The sequence below is a fragment of the Carassius carassius genome, chromosome 36 (genome assembly GCF_963082965.1).
Source record: "Carassius carassius chromosome 36, fCarCar2.1, whole genome shotgun sequence".
Taxonomy (NCBI): Eukaryota; Metazoa; Chordata; class Actinopteri; order Cypriniformes; family Cyprinidae; genus Carassius; species Carassius carassius.
Window position 1 is genome coordinate 27,434,346 of NC_081790.1, and position 16,381 is coordinate 27,450,726.

The 16,381-nt window shown below is 35.8% G+C and overlaps 1 protein-coding gene across 3 annotated transcripts; it reads left to right on the forward strand.

Moving 5' to 3' along the window:
- The first annotated feature begins 439 nt into the window (after positions 1–439).
- On the forward strand, positions 440–15,716 carry LOC132117504 (transmembrane protein 164-like). 3 transcript variants are annotated; one of them, XM_059526831.1, is made up of 7 exons: positions 454–1,058; positions 1,142–1,481; positions 5,784–5,833; positions 10,987–11,053; positions 11,164–11,242; positions 13,029–13,129; positions 15,239–15,716. In XM_059526831.1, exons 2-7 carry the CDS (start codon positions 1,155–1,157, stop codon positions 15,443–15,445), a joined length of 831 nt encoding a protein of 276 aa, XP_059382814.1. In that variant the 5' UTR covers positions 454–1,058; positions 1,142–1,154; the 3' UTR covers positions 15,446–15,716. The 3 variants fall into 3 exon arrangements, with proteins under 3 accessions (XP_059382815.1, XP_059382814.1, XP_059382813.1); XM_059526832.1 differs by lacking the exon at positions 1,142–1,481 and having other exon boundaries at positions 440–583; XM_059526830.1 differs by having other exon boundaries at positions 454–1,481.
- The last annotated feature ends 665 nt before the right edge of the window (positions 15,717–16,381 follow it).

A 16,381-nucleotide genomic window follows, 5' to 3' on the forward strand; every position in this document is an offset into this window, starting at 1 on the left:
AGATAAGTTAACAATGACAAATGGTTTCGAAGGTGAATAGAGGTCTAGTAATATGAGATTATTACATAATAAAATTATATTATATATTCATATTTATGGATTAACTATCCCCGCAAGAAGGATAGAAATTATTCCATCAAGTGGAGAGAAACGTGTATGTAGTTAGTCAGTTAGGCTCCTCCGGCAGTCTAATTTATTAGCCTATAAAGTAAGGTTTTACTAATCTAAATCTCTTTTCTAGACTGGGCGGTGGGCTTTTATTCTGGACTAAATACTTTATTTCTTTTTATTACTCTCTTGTCAGATAGTTTACCTTCCACTCTTTTTTATTCGTGAGGTATCCTTTACGAAAACGTAACCATCACGTGTACAGCTACACATGCAGTGAGGGAGTTAACAAGTACATACTTGAGCAGAGAAGGCGGGGCCTCGCGCTCTGGTTCTTTTCCGGGAAATGAACTCCATGGAAATGAACGGGCAGAATAACAATCCTGCTGATGGTTTTCGCGAGAAGTTGAACGCGCAGGCGTGTTGCGGTGTGGGTGGATTTGGGTGCCCGCTTGAACAGGGCGGCGTTTCTATGGTGAGGAGGTCTTTAATACGCCACATGGACCCGGACACATCGCACCATCTGCGTCTGCTTTAATCGCATTTTTTCGGATGATACATTGTAACAGCCATCTACATCACTCGCTTATCGGTCGTAGTTGTGTTTTTAGTTGTGTTTATAAATGTAAGGCCTCTCAGGCGCTTATCAAGGGTCTCTCTGAAGCATTCATGTTATTATCCTCTCTAGCAAGGAATATTCTGGACTCTTTTTAGCTGAGAATCGGTTTCCAATCAAAACGTTACGTTTGGAAATGCGTCGTCTTCCCTGAATAGCCACAACTTGACCATCTGTGAATAATACATTGTATATGGTCTCTAGATCTTTCCCACAGGTGTCTTTCACATAAAGGATGTGGATCTGATTAAACAGCCGAGGCTGCTCACCTCCTCGTTCATTTCATCATATTCGTTCACCGAAGACAGATTTGACGTTAATGTTTCGCCAGGAGGTCGGTGTCCTGTCTTTTATTCCGTCTTGTTCGTACCTTTTCCAATACGAGCAGAGGAACATGTCTCGGTATAACCTCTACAGTCTGCTGGACTGGATGTATGGAGGGGTGGACCCCATGTTTGAGGGCAATGGAGGCCCTGAGTGCGCAGCCTTCCTCTCTCCACGTCAGAGATTATTTGAGACTCTGATCATTGTGTTATTTTCTATCCTGGAAGTGGTGGTGGCTATCAAAAAGCTAAATGTTCCTAAAGAGGTCAGAGATGTGGGGAAAGATGGCAGGAGGAGTAAGGAAGACACTTGGGGCAAGAACCTATTGCTTGTGGCTCTGTGCATGAGTTTTGGAGTTGAGGTTGGGTTTAAATTTGCCACGAAGACTGTCATCTACCTCCTCAATCCATGTCATGTTGTCACAATGGTGCAAGTAAGTATATTATGTCTGGTAAAATCCTTAAAAATATTGTGCAGATGTGGTCCTGACAAGATAAGGGCTATATAGTTTCAAAATCCCTTGAACAAAGCATTCAATTTCAGATTACTTCATTGAGCATCTGGATTTAGTGAGTAGTAAATTGCTTTTATTGTTTATTTTCCAAGCACTGAATGTCAATGTATGCCTTGCTAATTTAAGAAACATGTTCCTGCACAGCACATACCTAGGTGCAAATCTGAACTTGTTATCATTTGTGGTTCCTCTCTACAGTTAGCTGGCTCTCAAACATCGGAAGGAAATGTGAGCTGTCACCGCATTTAAAAAATAGATCAGTTCTGAAAAGGAGGAAGTATTGAAAATTGTCTTTTCCCCTTTTGCAGCTTTTTAAACCGATGTATAGTTTTGATGCACCAGGTGAATTAAGAGTAAACCATTTCACATTCATTCATATAGTGTTGACTTGAAAACTTATTCAGTTGAATCTTCCAAAACATGCCTAGGTCATATTACATCCCCAAAATCAAAGAAAGAAATATACTGGTGTGCTTCACCCAAAAAGGAAAATCCTGTAATCACTTACCCACAGTATGAACATCTGCACATTATGAAGCGTTATGTAAACGCGCTGTGAATGTGTTTTGTATTTGTGCATCACTTCTAACGGGCATCTGGAATGGAGGGTGAGTAAAATGAATTTTAATTTTTGGGTGGAGTATCACTTTCAATATATTTAAAGCATGCATAAAATTGGGAGCTTTGGAAATTAAGGTCTTAAAGAAAGATGTAAATTAAATATTTAAGAGTCAGCAACCAAACATCGGATCTGATGTGAGCCATACATTTGAAAGAGGCTCATTTAAAAGCCAGTTGTGATTGACAATGATTTATTTCACTTGCTTTAACTTGCTATATTTTCATTTATTTTTATGATTGAAGTTGAAGGGTACAGTGAGTGTAGTACAAAGGGAGAAGATAAAAAGCATTTACTTGTTAATAGATTTAACAGTTACAAATGCAAATAAAAACACACATTCTTTGAACGCTTTCTGCATCAGGTAAGGCCATCGTGAGGAATATTTACAAATTGTACACGAAGGCCAGAAAGGGCTGCAGTCAAAATATTGTATTGTGCAGGAACTGGGAGCCTATAAATATAACTTAAGATGGAAAATTGTCTTGGTATATTTGTCCATTGTCCCCTCAGGGCATTTGCACAAGAAAATCCAAATATATATATATATTTTTTTTTTTTGTCAAAATTAATTACAGAGGTTGTTTGGGTATTTGACAAATAACATGAACATTAACTTTTATTTCACCATAAAGATTTTAGATTTAAAAAAATCTAAGTAAATTGTATTATTTCAGTAAGAAGGAACGAGAGGCAGTGTTGTATGATGAATGTAGTCACAGTGAAAGCCATGCTTAAGCACAGTGTGCAGCTGAGTGACATATATTTAGGTCTTCAGTACTTCATTGATTTTTAAATGTGGTTATTACATGGTAAAATGTTGAAGACAATTTTTCATTAAAGCTTACTTCAAGCAAATGCATTAAAGGGACACTTCACCCAAAAATGAGAATTCTATCATTTACTCATCCTCAAGTTGATCCAAACCCAAATGATTTGAACACAAAAGAAGATACTTTGAAGAATGTTGGTAACTAAATTGTTGATGGTTATATGGTTACTATGGAAGCCAGTGCCTACAGTGTGGTAACCAATATTCTGCTAAATATCTGTAACTGCATTTGTGAAGACTGAAGTATGAATATCCTTTCCATTAGCAGTAGAGTCTTTGCACTTTGTGTTTGGATGTCTCATCACAGCACTGTCAAGGATTTTCATAAGAATTAAAAGTAATATCACAGTTCAAATCTAGGTGTATGCCTGCGATTTAACTTAATTACATAATATTATTATATATAATAATACATATCTGAAAATTGCAGCTTGTAAACCTTTGGAACATCTCTCTGTCTTGATGTTATCATACTCGATACTCGAACGTGCAGTTCATGGCCATTCATAAGCCAGCGGTTCGTTACTAGTTAAATGATCTTCATGTTTCAACCTATTGTTGTTTTAGAGCTGGCTTGACCGCAGAATTTAGATTTGTCACATATTTGATAAAGTTTGCATCATTGCTTCTTTTGCTTCCCTGTTTACTGTACACACTGCTTGGAAACAATCTCTATTGTATAAAGCACTGTACAAATAAGGTAAAGAGAAGCACAGATATTGAATCTAGCAGGGGTTAGGAAAGTTAATGGTCAAATAAGAAGCAGCATGAAATCGTCGGTGTTGCTTAATTTTATATCACCTTCTAAATCAGGTGTTAATCTTTGATATATTGCCCAACTCAAGCGTAAGCATTTTTTATTTTTCATTTTAACATGCCCGGTTTCTAATAATGTTCCTGTTCTCAAGGTGAGCCTTTCCCATATTAAGCAACTAGATAGATCCTTGCTTCATTTGAGTCCAGCCCGAGATTGCCCGTCTTTTATGGCACACTATGATGTCACTCTACCAGTCTTCAGATATGCAAACTCAGCATGTGTTCTCAAGTGTAGTAACTCTGTGGTTCCTCTTATGTCAATGAACTTATTTGTACAAGTCTTACAGTATTTGAACAAGGTCACAGGCTTATCAGTTGGTCAATATTAAAGCCGGAATAGTTGGGAATTGTAAATGGCCTTTCAAACAGTGCAAAACCAATTATAATAGTTATACACAGGGAGATGTGTGGAAGGTAACATGCTTTTGCTTTATAAATCCTTCAGTGCATACAGAATATAATGAAATGGAAATAACTAGGTAGCATGTTTTTAATGAATGTACATCTTTCCTGCAAACCTTATTGTTGCAATATGTTCTCCTCTGCCTTGTGAAAAACAACTTTATTTGACAGGACACATTAGGCCGAATTACTTTAGCCTCAATAAATGCCAGTAGGAAGAAGACACTGATGTGCAGCAGGAGATACAAGGACTCAGTAATAAAGATAATTGCTATGTGTTGTTTTGTAGGATGAGATCAATATAATGCTCAGCAGAGATCATCCAGCTGTTCAGTAAAACGAATAAATAAATAAAACGAATATAAAACTGGTTGGATGCCCAGATGTTTTGAAATGTGTTTTGAATGTCAATGCCATGATCAGTTAGGAGACATGAGATGGCACACCAAAGATGTTTGCGTTTATTAGATTATGTGCGAATAGGGTTTGATGAAGGAGAAGATTAAAAGCTAAAACAAATCTCTTCGTTGTATAAAGCAGACATAGCATAGACAAACACAACTCACATATTCTTCATAAAAAATGTCCAAATCTAGTTGAGACTGTCATTGAATTAAATAAGCACTTAAATTCATGGCATTACATGGAATTCATCACTCAATGGTTCGTATTTAAATTGCTGTAACCGTATTATCTTAATTGTTAGCTCTGCCTCGGAGTGAATGTGTTCTCATCCTCTTACACAATGTCAGATTCTTCTCTAGTTTGACTCACCTAGGCTGGGATGTGGATATCTGCTGACAAGGTTCAGCTTCCTTCCTTCTTTCTTTCCTGCTCCCAGACTGCTCTTTCTATCCAAAGAGGGAAATCCTGGCTACCCTCCCAACAGATACTAAATTATGTGATCTCATTAACTGGTTGCCTTTCTCCATTCTCACTAGTGATCGAAACACAAACTTGTTTTATCATAAGCAAACATCTCTGTAATTGGAAGTTGTTTGCAATAATTATATGCAACACAAAGATTATTACAGCAAATGCTCAGTTTTGATGATTTAGTTGATTTCTAATGAGTCCGTTGATTTTGGGAGTAGTTCTCATTACAGCACTGAACTGGTTCAAATATGGATATCTTGTTATCTCCAGGTCTCCATTTTTCAGTTTGATTGATACTGGGACACTGAAAATGTGATAAACTTGTTCTGATAAGATATGCATGGCTTGGTGCTTGCTCAAAAGATTGCATTTATATACCACCATTACCTAAGGTACACAGTACGTGACAAAGAACAGAGCCCTCATTTACAGCAGTCACAATGGCTTGAATGAGCAGCCCTCTCTTTGCAGCAATGGTTGTTCTGTTCTAGTTTAAGAGTCGTATTTCAGCATTTATTTGGAATCGCTGTGCTCTTGTTGACTTAGTCAAATTTCTGTTATCATTTACTCCCTCTCATGTCTAGTAGTTTGCATTACTAGTTTCACTGCTTGTTGTAATGTCTGCGTTGTCCAAAGAAGTCATTGTTATTGAGCTTTATCACTTTATCTTTTGCAGATCTTCCTGCTTGCATGTCCCCCTTGTAAAACTGCTATGGTTATCTTTAGGTAAGTACTCAGTAAGAGGTTGCACTGCAGCTAGCTCTTCACTCTTGGTCATGTGCAATTTAAGTCTAGTGACAGTTATTACTGTAGTGTATGGCCTCTTCAGCATATGAGGAATGCAAACCTGTGCATATCACCAGTCTCTTCCTAAAATAGCCTTTCAACACCCTTTTCTGTGAATGCTTAGGGTACTCCTGACTGAGCAGTGTTGGGGGAAATGCATTGCAAGTAACATAATCAGATGACTAGCACATTAACACATTACTTTTTGATTTACAGGGAAACATCCAAGTTACTTTTTCAAATAAGTAATGCCTGTTACATGTTTTCCCCATTTCTGTCTCCATGTTGAGAGAAGTCGGGAGTGAGTGCAGAGGCGTCTGGTTCGCTGAGTAAATATAAGGGTTACTGTAGATCTATGCGTTTAGTCATCTCTTCTGCACAAAAACACATACAGTATTTTTTAAATTGAAATAAAAGGTGTTTGAAATGCAACCTCAGAATTTGATGCAAACCTGCAATAATTAGGCCTGATGCTTATTCTTTTTCACTTTTGGTTTGAAAGGGTTTTTTACATTTGCCAAAAACTCTACGTTTTTATATTAAAAACAAATAACCAAGCCCAGACCATATGAGGAAAAGGTAAAGCAAAAATAACATAATATATTACTTTCCATAATAATTAACTAAGTAACAATTAGTTTCTTATATACATATAAGAAACAGATGTTACCTGGATTGTGTGTGTGTGTGTGTGTGTGTGTGTGTGTGTGTGTGTGTGTGTGTGTGTGTGTGTGTATGTATGTATGTATGTGTATATATATATACACACACACATTAAAAGTTTGGGATGAGAACAATTAAATAAAAAATACAGGAAAAAAATATAATATTGTGAAATTATTATGATGTAAAATAGCATTTTTCTATTTTATACACATTAAAATGTAATTTATTCCTGTTATGCAAAGCTGAATTTTCAGCATCATTACTCTTCAGTGTCTCATGATCCTTCAGAAATCCTTGTAACTGATTTATTATCATTGTTGGAAACCGTTGTGCTGTTTCATATTTTTGTGGGAACCTGTGATACTTTTTTAAGGATTCTTTGATGAATAAAAAGTTAAAAAGAAGAGCATTTATTTAAAATAGAGATATTTTCTAACAATATACAGTACTGTTCAAAAGTTTGGGGTCAGCAAATCTTTATTCTTTCTTTTTTTTTAAATAAATTCAAACTTTTATTCAGTAAAGATGTGTTAAATTGATAAGAATTGATTGTTTTATATTGTTAGAAAATATTTATATTTTGAATAGATGCTGTTCTATTAAACTTTTTATTAATCAAAGAATCCTGAAAAAAGTATTGCAGTTCCCCCAACATTGATAATTCTAATAATAAATCTGCATATTCAAATGATTTCTGAAGTATCATGTGACACTTTATGCTGGACTAATGGCTGATGGAAATTCAGCTTTGCATCACAGAAATAAATAATATTTGAAAGAATATTAAAATAGAAACCATTATTTTATATTCCAATAACATTTTGCAAGATTACTGGGGTTTTTTCTTCTTCTGTATTTTTGATCAAGTAAATGCAGCCTTGATGAGCAGAAGAGACTTCTTTAAGAAACAGTACAAGTCTTGCATTACATGATCCCCAACTTTTGACCAGTAGTGTATGTTTGTATGCATGTATATAGTTGAAGTATATAGTAAGTAGTTGTTAGCTGACCAATCTGAAGGATTTGTGACATATCATTAACTCATAGAGCCTATTACTCTATAATCAACACAAGGAAGACACAAGTGTAATAAAAGGGATCTCACTAACAAAAGGATAGACGAGAGTAACTAACAACTACTAGATGGGGTAACCATCTAGGTGTTGAGTTTAGGTTTGGAGTAGGATTTGGGATTTACAATAAGGTCATGTAGAATAAGGCATTAATATGTGTTTAATTAGTACTAATATATGGCAAATAATATGCATGCTAATATAAGCAACTAGTTAAGAGACCCTAAAACAAAATTTACCCTAGATGGATATCATATGAATGGATAAAGTGCAGAAGATTAAAAATACAGGTGACTGAGTTGGATGACATTATAGCAGTTACATATTTTCTTATTGATAAGATAAAGTGTAGTTTCTCTGGAAGTAATAAACCTTATTCTGGATTAATGTTTCATCTGAAAGCAAGAGGCATCTGTTTGTTTTTCACAAATGCCTGATCGCATAAAAATGAAACGTAATGAAACAATTCTTGAGAGACAGGAATCATTTTGACACGACTAACTGGGCGCTAGATCTACATTATTAAAGTGTACGTGTGAGATCTAAATGTTGCTCGTCATTGGGATTTTAGCACATGCATTAGGACATCTAATTATAACCATCAGTATTGGATAAAGCGATATATAAATTAACATGACTTCACTTGATAATTAACATTATACCACATAAGTAGTGAATAATTGCTCTGATGCATGCTCACTAATATGAAATCCTAAACATAAGCCCTTTTGTAAACCCTTTGTAATTTTAACAGAGCTGTGCTAATGTCCCTATTTTGACGAAGTGACGGGGTGAGGCTAAATTCCTCACCGGAGCTGTTCATGTGCAGAATGTGAGACATGCTGTCACCAGATGGCAATAAATTATAAACAACCCCAGAGATGACCTGGATTTGATGTTCATCTCATTATAAATTGATTTCTTTCAAAATGAGTCACGTGAGCTTTGGTTCCTTGCTTCTACATTTTAATGTAAAAAGCTACTACGAAATGTTAGGTTTTTTTTACTTGCTACTTTAGTGTCTGCTTTTCAGAACAGATTGTGACTCAACTCTTAGATGAGTGTTGTGTAACTCACCATCCACTCATCAAAACACCATCCTATAGATCACAGATTAACATGTTACGGTGTAAACTAGTGGCCGTGACATCAGATGCCTGTTTCCAATGAGTGCTGAAGAGCACAGTCTCTCATTGATGGCAGTTAGCAGATTCACCATGTTTTATAACATTAATCACCGCTTAAAATGAGGGAAGTTATCAGCATAACTGATATTCAGAATGGTTAGCGCTGCTGCTTTGTTTATGTTTTGTATATTTTGGTCATATCTTGTATATCTCGTATATCCTTGTTTCGGTTTTTCCTTTTGAATGTCCGCCATAATGAAAGCTCAGTGGTTTAATGTTTGAATGCAAAGACTTTAAGACAGTCATTCATGTTAGTATTGTAAGTTTACTGTTGTTCTGTAAAATTATAATACTAATAATATAGCTGCAAGCTGTAATCATCAGGGTCCAAATTTCTTTATATTTGCAGAAACTTTCCATGGCAAGTTAAACTGGGGAAATTTTGAAATATTCCACGTTTTGGAATTTGCTGGAATTAAAGTGAATTAATTGGATTGGTGGGGTAAATTGTATCAAACACAAACGTATATATAAAAAGGTCCCATTTAAAAATGTTGGCACATTTGGCTGTCAAATAAGATTAGGAAAAAAGCTGGTAAGAACACTTATGCAATGCCGTGCACAGATATATGAATAGCTAAACAATTGGAAGATTCTGAAATGGTACAAATATTTTACAAATAAGCCAGAGTTCTTTCTCAATGCATCAACATTGCACAGGCCGCCTGGACATGCACTGACAGAAGACAATGCATTTTATTTGGCCTGGCAATCACCTGGTTGCAATATATACATCTTAACTGTGTCTAATATTAACACGGTGAACCAAACAACCCAAAGGTATGAATCTAGCCACATTTAGCAGCCAAGACCTAAATCAGAATGAGTGTCTACCTACATACACCGTTGCCTTTAAAAGCAGCATCTTAACTGTAACAGAATCTGATCAGTTATCGGATGCTCTACATGGGCAGCAGCAAGTCATACAAATAGCACTCCTCATGCAATCTCCATGGACATTTCTATTCACTTTATTTTTAACCAGAGCGAGCATGAGCATTTTTAAAATTAGTGTGCAAGATTTCCAGTGTCAGCCACTTCCACATATTTTAGCTGTGGAGAAAGAGTTAACTGGTCCAGATTGCAACCTCAAGCAGCAGAGCAGTTTAACCGGTATCTGTTATCAGGCCCGGAGTGGCCATCGGGAGAATCAGGGAGTTCCCAGCGGGCCACTCATGAATTTGAGCCAGTGTGTAGAAGCTGTTGAACTCGTTGAAGCCGCTAAACAATTTTTCTAATCAGTAACCTGACCATGCTCGGGAATGAAGAGAGTCGTTATGTGGCAGGCAGTTATTTTTCCAGCATTTTCAGTGCTGACTAATCTAAACGCCTCTGATTAGCCATTGCATTCATAAGCTCAACAGAAATGTTGATGTTAGTGATTATAATGCGCAACGGTACATACATAATGCATAAAAAGCAATCTGATGCAACAGGCAGATCTCCATGTGACATCATTGTTTCTGCCCATTTGTGCCACTTTTTTTTTCATTTTGGTGACATTTTTTGCTACAAGCCACCATTAATTTCTGACCCTGCTCTGCATCATCGGCTATCATGACCAAACAGTCAAGTCACCTTTAAGCACTTTATATGAAACCGCTTGTGTCAAAGCAGCTTTACAGTGATGAACAGGAAAACAGTGTGTCGATAATACAAGACAATAGCACACAGAATCAGTTCCCCTTCCAAATAATGACTTTAATGTATTTTTCAGCTGTGCCTATTCAAAAGTTAGATTGCAGAATGTTTGCTTGAGAAGTTTACTATGTCGTTTGTTATTTATGTGTATATTCTTTAAAAAAAAAAGAGGTTATTAAACTCTTGGATTGAAAATGAGCCCCACTCCGGCCCTGTTTGTTTATCATATTATGTTAATTCATTATTGTAATGATAAACACGCGTAGTTCATAGTGCATGCCATTACAGCACTTATCAATGTGAAGTCTATCAGTAAAACCATTTATCTATCTATACAGGTTTGTTTTTGATAGAAGTATCTTTTACAGTTAGCCTATAATAGCTTCATGTTTTGAGTGATATCTCAGTTTAATGTCAGTTTAATAGACAATGTCACTGTTTTCTCTTGTTCAGTTGATATTTAGATCCTGTACTGATGTTTTAGATATATTGTTTCTGTGAGCTTTCTGTCTTCTTTCTTTCGAAGGCTTCAGGTCCACATGCTGAACGGAGCCCTTCTAGCTCTTCTCTTCCCAGTAGTCAACACTCGACTGGCGAGTATATTCTCATCTCTAGTATTTATACTTCAGCTAAGCGCTCTGACTCCAAATAAGGCTGGAACATGTATGTTTTGTCTTCTAAACAAATATTTCTCCCATCCCAGCTTCCATTTGAGAAGGAGATCTATTATATTCAGCACTCCATGTTGTATCTTGTGCCAGTCTACCTCTTCAGAAAAGGAGGTGAGTTTCTGAAGTTTGGGCAAACAGTCATAGTGCCGGAGCTTTTACCACACATCATCAAATCTGCCTCCATCCACGTGCACAATATCATTTCAGCTTCCATGTTGACACGTTTCAGTTGAAAAGCCAGCAATAGTAGTGTTGAAATCATTGGAGTTATTTATAGAGCTCAGTTGTGAAATAACAGTTATGACACTTCTCATGCCCCGAGAAAAGTATATGTCAAAACAGCAATGATGCTTAGAGAGAAAAGATGAGCCCATAGTGTCATCTAATGTTCAGAAAGGATTACTACAGCTCCTCATTTGCCTAAATACACTTGATGAGAACAATTTATAGCATGTCTAGTAATTATAAGAATGTGCCCTTAAGTAAAGTACAAGGAAAAACAAAATGTGTTTCAACACAGGGACAAGGTTTGTGTATTACAGCGAAAAAATAAATAAATATTGATTTTCATATTTAAAATTTTCGCCTTGTTTTCCTGGACAAATATCTAAGCATTCTTGAATCTAGATATATATATTTACTTGGGAAGCAAAATTATTTAAAATATTAAGCAGTGTTTCCTGAAAAATGTATCCAGATTTTGTTCGTTTTTGTTTAAACCATGATAAATGTCTGCCAGTGGGGTAAGAAAAATAATTTTGACTCAGAAAGGAAAAACAAGATTATTTTTTACACCCCATTGGCAGACTCAAGAATGTTAAGATATTTATACGGGGGGGGGGGGGGGGGACAAGGCAAAAATACTGAATATTTTAATTTATTTTTTTCTAGTGAAACTAATGTCTAGTCAACCTTTTCAGCTAATTCTAGCCAAGGACTGACCAAAACTGGGCTGAAATGATTTATGTAATGGTATAAAGCAGATTATCCGCAAAAATAATACAGGCATTCATTATGCTCGACACCCTTAAATTTAAAGGGTTTAATGCTTGCAAGTAAAGAAATGAACAGAAGCGTTGTAATTTGGTCTTTTGTCATGTTATAAAATTTGTAATATTATTGAATATTTATTTTAATGTTACAGTGCAGTTGTATCACTATGGAATTGTTTTACTATAGAAGTCCCCTTGAAGTGTGCATTCACTGCTGAATTGTATCTTTTTATATATAGTTTATCATATGCCAAATAATGATTCGTCATTTAAATTATTATTAATTAAAATAAATAGAAACATTTGCAAATTTATTTATGGCTTTTTTTTTTTAAATCACAAAAAGGTGTAAACTGTCAGTTGGTTTTTTGGTAAATATGAATGTAAATCATTCATTTGTAAATATAAAAAGGTATTATTAATAAAATATTACATAAAATATTTAGCTGAATAGTAGAATCAGTCCGGAAAATACAGGCCTATATTTTATTTGAAAGGATATCAGATTGAACAATTCTCCTCTGTCTTCAACAGGTTATGATTAATAATGTATACGTTTAAGATGCACATATAATTTGTGGGAATAATATATCATTTCCTGATTTTTAATCTTTACTCTTATCCCATCTTACCCTATAATGCTCAAGTCTTGTGGTGATTATTTCTGAAACACTAATGTTTATCCAGGTGCATTGTCTCACCCCCATTGTAAGTGCTTTCCTGTAATAACCTTTTAGTTTGTTTGTTTGAAGGGCGAGCTGAAATTCTGTGTGGTAACGGATGCAGCTTTACCTCTGCTGAACCCAGCGTATTCCTTTAAAACAAATGCTCAAGCATCCAGATAAACATACTTCCCTGACTCCACATGCATCTTTAAAGACTGTGTCATGTGTCTTGTTTGTTAGGTGTGTATAAGCCAGAGCCGCTCGGAGACATGTGGTGGGCGCTTCTGTCCACGGGCGTCCTCTTCCTCTACCACTTTGTGTTCCTCCAGGGCCTTGGAATGGTATGAAAATCAAACACTATTGTGAAAATCTGAGTAGCATACTAGTATTCTGCGTTGTATTTCTGCCATGCAAATATGGGAGAAATAGAAAGAGTTGGTAGCTTGTGACTGTGTTAGAAATGAAATGCTTGCTTACTATTTACTGAATAGGATACACTGCATGCTTCTCTTTGTTTTTAAGTGAAACGGTAGACATCGTTCTACAACATTCCACTGCTTTGTCACATGACCTCATAGCATTGTGTTACATTAAGTTGTACAGTAAGCAGTACATTACGCAGCGCAAATTCGGTGGCATTTTTTCTAGAGCTTTCATAGGAGTTAAGTTTATATATTGAAGCCCATTCCTGTCACTGAATAAATAAAAAATTTTTTAAAAGTCATTGCAACTTTCTCTCATCATTCAGACTTTTTATTCTCACAATTGAAAAAAATGTAAACTCTCAATTGCGAGAAAAAAAAATCAGAATAGCGAGATGTAAACTCGCAATTGCGAGAGAAAAAAAAATCAGAATAGCGAGATGTAAACTCTCAATTGCGAGAAAAAAAAAGAATAGCGAGATGTAAACTCGCAATTGCGAGAAAAAAAAAACCAGAATAGCGAGATGTAAACTCTCAATTGCGAGAAAAAAAAATCAGAATAGCGAGATGTAAACTCTCAATTGCGAGGAAAAAAAAACCCAGAATAGCGAGATGTAAACTCGCAATTGCGAGAAAAAAAAAAACAGAATAGCGAGATGTAAACTCGCAATTGCGAGAAAAAAAAAAACAGAATAGCGAGATGTAAACTCTCAATTGCAAGAAAAAAAAATCTGAATAGCGAGATGTAAACTCTCAATTGCGAGAAAAAAAACCCAGAATAGCAAGATGTAAACTCGCAATTGTGAAAAAAAAACAGAATAACGAGATGTAAACTCGCAATTGCAAGAAAAAAAAACAGAATAGCGAGATGTAAACTCGCAATTGCAAGAAAAAAAAAGTCAGAGTAGCGAGATAAAAAAAGTGAGAATTGAGATATAAATTCGAAATAGTGAGTTACAAAGTCAAAACTGCATGATATAAATGCAGTTCGGAGAAACAAAGTCAGAATTAGATAAACTGTATAAACTAAAATTTTTTGTCCTCAGAATTGAAATTTTGTAATGGTGAGGAAAAAAAAATCTGAATTGCGAGAACATTTTCAAGAACGAAACCGTGAACTCTGAAAGTATAAACTCTTGCAATTGTATATAATCTTGCAATTCTGACTATTTCTCACAATTCTGAGTTTTCGAAAAAAGTCTGAGAAAAGACTTGTTAGTTATTTTTTATCATTAAAAACATACAATTTCCAAATAATTCAATAGAATGTATGGTAATGCTAGAGAATAGCAATATGACTATAGAGAAAGAGGGAGAGAGCGACATACAGTATTATTAAATGTGTAGAGTTTTACCTGAATAATATTCTTGTTACTAAAATTGCATCTTTTTATTGAATTTTTCTGTCTTTTATTTCATACGTCAGGCATTTCAGGGTTATGGGTGTGTTTATTGAGGGTTTTTTAGACTCCTGTTCCTCTGTGACAGTATTACAACCTCAAGATAAAACACAGTAAAAGTTGACAGCTTTGCTAAAAGACCTTTATCACATCAGATTCCTTTCAATAGTGTAATCAAATTAATCAATGCATAGTCGCCAGTTTTAACAAGAAAATTCAACTTGTTGGAACTTAATGTCTATATTTCAAATGGTTTGGTTACCCTACAGTGTGTAGTTTTTAATTTAATTTATGTTATCAAAGACGTTTACGGCATGTTTGTTCTGACTAATCTTCAGTTTTTGGCTGCAATATACAATCATCGTCATTAAAACCAATGGAAGGTCAACACTGATTGACTTTAAGAAAGGCCAAATAGTGATGACTGGGTCGGAGCGTCTGCAGATTGGCAGGTCTTGTGGGGTGTATTCTGCAGTCACAAACTGATGGTGATCATGATGACCCCGTCCATCGATGAAAACATCTATAGGGCCAGATTTACTAAACAGGGCATTTTATGCATATGCATGTTTTGCTTTAGTTATTGTGAACCTATGCTAACTCAGTCTCGTATTTGGCTTCTCACCAGCTGACGGAAGTGAATCTGAATAACATGCTGTGTCCTGCTGTCTCGGACCCCTTCTATGGACCATGGTACCGAGTTTGGGCGACTGGTCACCAGACTGCCCTCACGTTATTGCACGGCAAGGCTCTGACCATCCTCTCGCAGCACACCGCTCCTATGTGCCGCTATTTACTGGATATAGCATGTCTACGCAACAAAAAGTTGGACTAGTGTTTTTATCAGTGGTCTTACATGGACAAAACCTCAACTGGAACTTGTCCAGCATCCCTAGACAAAAGTATAGTACATAGAGATAAACTTTTTTTTTCTTCTGTTAGATGGTTTGTCCAAACTTGGTTTCTTAAAGTTGGATAAAAAGACTGTTTTTAACACCATAGGAGCAGGACTCGAGTGACATTAACCTTGCCTTGTTTTTTTTTTTTTAGCTTTAGTGTTTGGCAAAATGAACACTCACTGAACTCAGAACACACGTAACCTTTCTTCTCAAGTTGCCTTCTTTAGTTACACTCAACGGGGCCAACCCAGTTCCTTTTACTCGTTAGCTGAATAGCTGATGTGTGGTTATAAATGCTGCATTTCCTTGCTCTAGACTCACAAAATTACATTTTGTTAATATCATAGACCTGTTGTGGAAAGTGTAAACGTAGTGGTACTGTATGTCTAGGAGATTCTCCAGTGTTTCCAGCCCATGGCAGTCTCTTTCTTTCGTCTGTAAATAGAACTAAAGTTTTAGCTGAAGGTATAAGCTGTGGTCACATCTGCAAAATATTTTGTTGGCTTAAAGTGTCCGTTTGATTCCATTTGCTATTTGATCGAGTACACACACACACACACACTCCACTGATGAAGAATGACCATTTTAAAGGTTATTTTTTTGTTTTTTGTTCAACTGAGATACTCTTTAGATGTTTTTTATTGGGGGAAGTTAAAAATGTTATTTTCTCTTTTTTTTTTCTTTTACAATCTTAATACTAAGCTGAACACAATTATCTAGAAATGGGTGAATAACCACACACACAAACAATTCCAATATGTAGTCAAATGAAGGAAAAATAAACTGTTACCAGCTACACAAGGGCTGCATCTCTTGTTCAGACCCAGAAACTGCTCAGTTTCTTCTAGTGTAGTGTTCGCATGTCAAGCCCA